General features: G+C 41.8%; 1 protein-coding gene across 1 annotated transcript in view; it reads left to right on the top strand.

Annotated features, from left to right (window-relative positions):
• Window positions 1-1,469: 1,469 nt before the first annotated feature.
• Window positions 1,470-8,361, top strand: part of POLA1 (polymerase (DNA directed), alpha 1, catalytic subunit) — a gene marked incomplete at its 3' end in the record, with an annotated part of 55,113 nt that continues 48,221 nt past the window's right edge. Inside the window, exons 1-2 of the mRNA XM_008579964.1 lie at window positions 1,470-1,545; window positions 6,275-6,399. Coding sequence (XP_008578186.1) covers window positions 1,503-1,545; window positions 6,275-6,399 — 168 coding nt within the window. The remainder of the gene's footprint in view (window positions 1,546-6,274; window positions 6,400-8,361) is intronic.

Consider the following 8,361-nt stretch of genomic DNA (forward strand, 5'->3'; position numbering starts at 1 on the left):
AGTCATATCATGATATGAAAGTGTCCTACAGGTCCTGGCCTCCAAAGTAAGTGCATAGTTGTCTTAGTCTGTCTAGGTTGCTATAACAAAATATCATAAACTGGGTGGCTTATAAACAACAGAAATATATTTTTTCACAGTTCTGGAGCCTGAGAAGTCCAAGATCAAGGCACCCACAGATTCCGTGTCCCACTGTGAGGGCCCACTTTATGGCTCACACATGGTGCCTTCTCGCTGTGTTCTAACATGGCAGAAGGGGCAAGGCAGCTGTTTGGGGCCTCTTTTATAAGGGCACTAATCTCATTTGTGAGGGCTTCCTCTTTATGTCCTAGTCACCTCCTGAAGCCCTACCTCCTAATACCACCGCATTGGTGATCAGGTTTCAACATATGAATTTTGGGGCGACAGAAACATTCAGAGCACAGCAGTAGTGAAAAAGAAACAAGATTTCAATTACAAACTGGATGTGGAAAATGATCAGATGTGAAATTGTTAAGAGAAGGATTTAGTTCTTACTGATGTCTAGCCAAAATGACTCTCTCCTGTTAGGGATAAACTTGATAATAAAACTATTAAATTTCCAACAATTTTTTAAAGGGAAGTGTAGGCATAAATCTATACTAGTACTTTAAACAGCAAGTGTGTCTAAGTATGAATTACTACGTGTTATGCATCACAGCATACAGATCATACCTTAACATGATATTAAATGAGTTATGAAGCTTAAAGAAAAATTTCTAAAAGATTAGAAATTAAGAGACCATGCTAGAGGACAGGCTGAATTATCTTTATATCCTCTTTAGAGAAAATATTAAAAAATTCTTGTCACATGAAGAAGGTATCAACAAACATGTGAGCAAAAATGTAGGAAAAAATATTACAAATGTGTAGCAGGCATTACTTAAAAATATGTTGTACCTATTTGGAAAAAGATAAAATGAGATGTATACATTGTACCAGTCATTTGGTTAAGATGATGCATATACCTTTAAGTGGTGGCTTTTATATACTGTATATTTAAAAAAAAATCAAAGCATCAGGCAAAACTCAGAGTACGCAGCAGGAGGCAGTCGCTTTCCCAGGCTCCATGGAAAATGGTCCAGCCACGCCCACCCTCTTGGCCGCCCGCGCCTCTTTTCCCGGAAAAAATCATCTCTTAGAACCAGAGAGCCCCTACTCCCACGAGCCTAAATCTTTTCCCATCAGCATGCGCACGCCTGCGCAGAGTCTCCAGGCTTCTGCTTTCCAGCGCCCGACCGCTTCTTTCTCCTGCTCTCCTCCGGCCTCCCCTTAGCGCCAGCTTTTCCCTGAGGGGTCATCACAGGGCGCCAAACACGCGCCCGCGGGAAGGCCGGGGGCGGGGCGCAGCGCGGCGCGTCAGTGGCCTTCCGGGCGGAAGTCCGCAGTCTACCGAGCAGCTGATTGGCTTTCCGGCTGGCGCCAGTCTCGGCCCCCGCGCCAGTTTTGGGTTGGTTGGCGCGGAATTGGGAGACTCTGGGACCATGGCGCCCGTGCACGGCAACGACTGCGAGCTGGGGGCAAGCGGTGAGGGACGACTCCGCGCGCGAGGCGCCCGGTTGGGAATGTGGGGACCGAGGCATGACAGGGGGTGGTGGGGATTCTGGGGCTTTCGGCTTTATATTTTCTGAGGGAGGCGCGCGCCCGGGTTGCCCCGCGGGTCTGTTTGGGCGCACACCTTGGTCATCCCGGGCGGGGACCCTTCTGGCATCGGACGGGGCTTCCTTGCAGGGCGGTTTGCTCTTGGTAAACCCGAGCAACCCCCTGCAGTGCTTTTTGTTTGGGAGGCTGCCTCACCTCTGCTCCTGAGGGTGTCCACACTCGCTTACTTTTCTTTTTATTTCTTTTGGTGAGTCATACCCACGTGCTGCGCACTTCATCTAGACTGGCCCGGGTGGGACACTGTCTTGGCGGAAAGTATTTCACTGCTCCCACCGCAAGTATCCGCTTGAGGGCTAAGACAGAACAGATGTGTGTCCCCCTTTCTAGGAACTCTCAGGAAAATTGTAACAAAGTGGGAAAGAAAGCTCTAAGTGTTGTTACCAGATACAAATACGTTTTGTCTTTTTAGGGGATGGGTTTCTGCTATATGCATTAACAATTTTTCTTTCAAATTCTTATATGGAAAGTTCTTCAAGTGCTGCATGGAAATAGTGTCCAAAATCTAGTCATTTCTGGTGAAGTTTCTTAAAAAAAAAAAAAAAAAAACCCCGATCAGTTCAGCAGCATTTCGGATGCCCTGTATATCACTCAGTTTGTCAGTGGTAATATTTTATTTCTAAAAACAGAATAAGAAATGCAAATAGCTTTGTCTGATTCCTGATTTTTGAACAGTGTTCAACTAAAGTGTGACTTCAGTGAACTTCTAACTTAAAATCAGATGCTTCCACTTCTTAGCTCAAGCATCACATGTCCTGTCACTCAAATACATCACCATTAACGAGAATTTGCTTCCTAATCAGCTTCCTTTGCATTCACCTAGTTGTGAATCACAGATTTCAATTTGTTCTTCTAGATTTTTGTTTCTTTAAGACAATTTATTTTGGAGAGTCGACTAACCTGAATTACAAATGGGATGTAGGGTGTGAGTCTTTGCAGCCCTCTATCAGTGATTTGCCATTAAGCCCTTTTTTCACCCTAAAACTGTACGTCATCCGTGAACATCAAGATATCACTCTCTGGAGGATACCGTGCAATCTTGAGACACCTTTTAAGTCATGGTGTTGATTAAGTAGTTGCTGGGAACTTGTTACTGGAATTTTTCCTTTAGAGCAGACTGAAAGATTATTACCTGGAAGATTGCTGCAAGCTAGTGTCTCTGATCTTGAGGATAGAAGTACTCGAGATGATAATTTTGAACCAAATATTTAAAATTTTGTAACTGGATTTTTTCATGCTTATTCTTTTTTGCTAACTTACCTACATGAAGCATTGGAGACATTCCAAAAAAGAAAATCTAGGCCTTTTTTTTTTCTTAAGTATTAGAAGATGGGGCACCTTGACAATGGCAGTGAAAAGTTGAAAAGTCTAACTAGCTGCTGTTTATAAGAAAAGACATCGGGGAGAGTTTAATGATCAAAAAAGCGGGTACAATGGTTCATTCATTTGTTCATTCAGCAAATATTTATTATGTACCTATTAGGCATAGGCATTCTGCCATACTCTGGCATTACCATGGTGGGTAGGCTGGACATGGTTTCTCTCTTTATGGACTTGAGATGGTAAACATGTAATTTTATGCAGTGCTATACTGAGGCTTCCCTGAGAAAACTGCTTTGCTTTATTTTTGCTTTCTGAAGCTACAGCGTGTTACTGCTAGATGTAGCGTGTTTGTGTGTGTGTGCTTGACTACCCGGCATCTATACACACAGACACAAACATTAAATAAATGAGCTCCTATATTGCTAAGTACAAAGTAAGATAGGCATCCTCATTTAATCCTTAACAGCTTTTTGAAGCAGACATGATTATCCCCGTTTTACAGATGAGGACCCTGAGGCTCTGCGTTAGTCAGAGTCCTTAGTTGTAAGCTCCAGGAACGAACTGTAGCTGATTTAAACAGAAAAGGGATTTATTAGAACATTGTGTTGTTCACAGAAACTCCAGGATGACTGGAAAGCTGGTCTGGGGGCTGCTTAGCCAGGAACAGTGATTAAAATTGTGCCACAAAACTGGGCCAGTGTGGAGGTCATTGCCAACCAAGACCAAATACTCGATGCTATAGCTTGTTTCTTAGGACATTGTCGGCACTGTTGCCCCAGGTTCTTAATCCTCCTGCAGCTGTTGCTACTTCTAGAATCTTCCTTAATGTCACCACCCTTTGTTGTGACACTAGCTTCTGACTTAAAGTCTGAGCAGGTGTTCCTAATTGGTAGAGCCTATTTCATAAACCTATGTCCATGCCCTGGCTGCAAGGGTGTCTGGGAAAGAACATCTGCCTTTTCAGCTTCTGTAGTGGGACATAGGCTCTGCGTCCCATCAGGACTTTATAAGGGGGAAATTTCACAAACAGTTTCAGATGCTGGGCAGCTTAAAACAACAAGAAAACAGCTGTCCACTGCTTAACTGGTTAGCAGGTGGTCTCGTCACACAGTAAATGGCAGCACTGGGATGTGCTGCTTCTCCCTCATCTCCTCATTCTCTTTCTCACTCTACACTTTCATGTTGAATTTACCTTCCACACTGACTTTATCTCAGTTTCTGAGTACGCCTTGTATTTTCATCCCTTTGTAATTTGGTTCATGCATCTTCCCCTGCTTGTGCCTCATTTTTACCCTTTTCTCTGATGGTGAAATTCTACTTCGTCTTAGGCTTGTATTGGAGTATTGGAAATCTCCCCTGTGAATCCTTCCCTGATTTCCCAGGCAAAATTAACAACTCTCTTCTCTACATTTCCACAGTACTAAGTTCTTTCCTCTTTTGTGGCACCATGTTTATACTATGGTGGTAGTCTCAGATCCATTTGCTTTACTTGACTGTGAGCCCCTTGAGGACAGGCAACTCTGTCTTATTTGTAACTGTACCCTAAACCTGTGTAGTGGAACATGGTTGCCTGTGGAGTAAGCCTATTTGAAGACGTATAGATTTTGTCAGGAGTCAAGGGAGTCTTGAAGAGAATGTACTGAGGCCAGCTTTTCACTCTAAGTGGTTGTGTTCAGTAATCTTGTACAGTAATCTCTGAAACCTTTTGATGTAGGCCTGCTCACGATTTTCGAAATTGTTTGAGTGACACCCAAGATCTTGTGGCTGTCATCATTAAGTACCTGCATTCCTTAATTTGTACTTTATGCCTTTCTGAAAATGGATTTAAAAGTCAAATGTGAAAGTCAAACAATAGGCTGAGAAATTATAAAGAGAGATTCCATTTCCAGAAAACTAGAAAAAAAATCGGATCTCTAATTATGCCTCACTTTTAAGATAGTTTTCAACAGTTTATTGCCAGCATTTGGTAACATATTCTTTAAATTGTATCTTCTATTTCAGTCAGACACTTAGTCAAACAGCTTAATGTTGTTATGAACATTCCAGTGGAGTTGGAGCTTTTAGGATGCCTCTGATCAATACTTCACCTTTTCTCTACCTACTCCTTTTGGTAAATTAATTAGCACCAAACACAATAAAATATTCAATTTCACAGACATAGATTGCAGTCGTGCTGAGCTTAAACTCATGGCTGGCAGACAGCACTGTCATGCTTGATTTGGTTATTCATCAGCTGGTATATGAAAGTCATAGTTCTTTGGATGAATTCATTTCAGTAACTATGTGGGGTGGTCAGTTTATAATGACCCAAAGCATGAAAAATTCAAAAGTTGAGTGAGTGAACACCGAGGATCTCTGGTATTTCAGTAATTTTTCATCCTGTAATGTCATTACCAACTTAAAGCACTGAAATCAGTGATAGAATCAAGAATCTCCTCAGAGCCATCTTTGTTAAATTCCCCCAGTTTCCAATCTGTTCCTCCTTTGAAATTACAGGTACTTTGGGCTGGCCCCGTGGCTCTCTCGGAAGAGTGCAGCACTGGGAGCGCAGTGGTGCTCCCACCGCGGGTTCGTATCCTATATAGGGATGGCCAGTGCGCTCACTGGCTGAGCATGGTGTGGGCGACACCAAGCCAAGGGTTGAGACCCCCTTACCGGTCACACACACACACACACACACACACACACACACACACACACACAAGAAATTACAGGTACTTTATCTGAACCTCTTTTAGGACATGTTTCACTTCTAAATATTGTTTTAGTGCCAGTTGCTATTTACTTCCCATATTAGATTGTAAGTTCTGTGAGTACAGGGACTGTGTCTTATTGATCTTTGTGTCTCTCAGATACTCCTTAAAACCTTTCAAATGTTGATTAATAGAACATAAAATCAATTGACCTTTTACAACTCACTGGATTACTTGTGGTCTATCATTTCTAACAGAAAGGTTATGGACTAGCCAATGGCTGATCTCCCTTCTCTAGTGTCTCCATAGGATATCAGTTGAATTTGGGATTTTCCTTTTTTAGGAGGAAAAAAAATAACAGTGGCTTCAGGTGTTTTAGCTGAATTTTAGAGAAAATTTCTGAAGAGCTACAGGGTCTGCATATTTGGCCATGAGCTTTGTGAATTATTTACATTATAAAAAGCATCCATTTGTATAATATTAAATTTGTGTATTATTCTTGGCTAGAAATGTTTCCTTGTTTTTGAGGGAAGATGGCTGACAATTTTGTAACATCTCATGTAAATTTGGCTTTCTTTCAGCTGTGTCAGATTCGGGGAGTTTTATAGCTTCTCGAGCCCGGCGAGAAAAAAAATCAAAGAAGGGGCGCCAAGAAGCTCTAGAAAGACTGAAAAAGGCTAAAGCTGGTGAGAAGTATAAATACGAAGTAAGTAACCATTTTTCCTTTCTTTTCCCCCTGTGCTTTATCTGATTCGTAGCTTGCAGGTAGCATTATGTCAGTCACCCTTGCCACTGATTGGAAATATTTCCGTATTTCAAGCTTCTTTTAATAGTAATTTCTTAATATTGAGTGGGCATGAGGTAGATTTACAGAGTATGGCAAGGACTTGACCCTTAAAATTCCTGTAAGGCACTTTATAGATGATTTTAAAATTCCAACATGAAAGTAGGTATATTTATATTTTTCCTTACGGAGCATGCTGCATCTTTGGTAAGTCCCATGGCATTGTTGGGGGAATTTAGAGGTGCTTTTACTTTACTCTTAAAACTTTCATTAATAATCTGTAAAGATACACACCCAAAAAAAAAAAAAAAGGTATTGAGCAGTCTAGCTAAGCACTGCTTCTTGGAGAGAATTGTTTTTCCTAATCTCATTTGCAGTGGAGACTTGGACATTACTTTTGCCTTGTCCTACTTGTGAGATTGAATGTGATGCTCTTTTGGCTGTTTTCCTCTACCTGCTGTTTATGGCCTGTAGGTAAAAATCAGAGTGGCTACCATCTACATAACGTTGTGTAGCTTTACCTTTAACACTCCCTAAGTACATTGACTATCTCAAGGCTAAAAAGAGATTAGTACTAGAAAATAATAACAGCAGCAGCTAATATACTTTTTAAACAACACACTAAGTGCTTTTACCAGTGCATTTCTTCATTTACTCCTTCCAATAATCATATGACGTTAGATACTGTGATTAACAGCATCTTGCAGGTGAAATATCTGAGGCACAGAAAGTTTAGTGAGGTCACAGTGGCGGATACATTTGAGCCCAGGCAGTCTGGTTTCAGAATATGCATGTTTAACCATGGCCTATACTATATTGGGCAATTAAGCAAATAGAAGAGGATTTTTGCCATTTGGTATCATTTGTTAAGTGAGGCGACCAGATCATAAATGGTTGCTAAAAGGATTACAGTAAAGCAGGAGTAAAGCACTTTTATTGTAGGTACTTCTGTAGAGGAGTTCTGTGGGGCATTTCAGATGTTGGCACAATGTGGCTGATTTTCCTTTAAACACTGGGATGTTAATTGTATGGCTCTAAGAGTTCATGATTAGCAGTAGCAATGCTATTTTTCAAGATAGAGTCAAAATGACTTTTTCTCAAAATGATTTTTAAAATTAGTTTTCTCTTGTCTTCTTGATAGTATATAAGTGAATTACTTAAATACGAGACAAAGTATGTCTTCAACCAACAAAAATAATTATGCCAGATTCCCCCCATGCAAAAAAAGAAAATTGGTCAGTACAGTAGTATTAATTGGACTGGTTTATGTCTGGGTTGTTAAAAACTTAGTTTGGTAGGGCAGGTTTCTGTTACCGAATGGTGAAAGGCCAAATCAGTATTTGCCAGTGATCCCTATAGAGTAAGTAAAAAGAAGGTGAAAACTAAGCCTAATCCTGTAATTATTATAAGCCTTGTAGGTGTGGCAGAAATCCAGTCTGCTCTGGCCATCAGACTCTCAAAGCTTTGTGTCCAAGTTTTTTCCTAGGGTCTTAGCTCTTTAGGTAGAGTTGTTTTTCCCATACCCCATTCGAAAAAGGCAGAACTCTTGAGAGAAGAGAGGAATTTTTTTGTTTTTTTTCCTTTTTGTGACCGGTAAGGGGATCGTAACCCTTGGCTTGGTATCGCCCCGCACTGCTCTCAGCCAGTGAGCGCACGGGCCATCCCTATATAGGATCCGAACCCGCGGCGGGAGCGCCGCTGTGCTCCCAGCCCCGCACTCTCCCGAGTGAGCCACAGGGTCGGCCCGAAGAGAGGAATTTTTTTTTTTTTTCCTTTTTGTCTTTTTTTTTTCGTGACCGGCAACGGATCGCAACCCTCAGTGTCGCGCCCATACCAGACCGGGACCGGCCACGGGATCGCAACCCTCGGTGTTGCCCCCCCCCG

The sequence above is a fragment of the Galeopterus variegatus genome, unplaced genomic scaffold (assembly GCF_000696425.1).
Source record: "Galeopterus variegatus unplaced genomic scaffold, G_variegatus-3.0.2 Scaffold1995, whole genome shotgun sequence".
Lineage (NCBI taxonomy): Eukaryota > Metazoa > Chordata > Mammalia > Dermoptera > Cynocephalidae > Galeopterus > Galeopterus variegatus.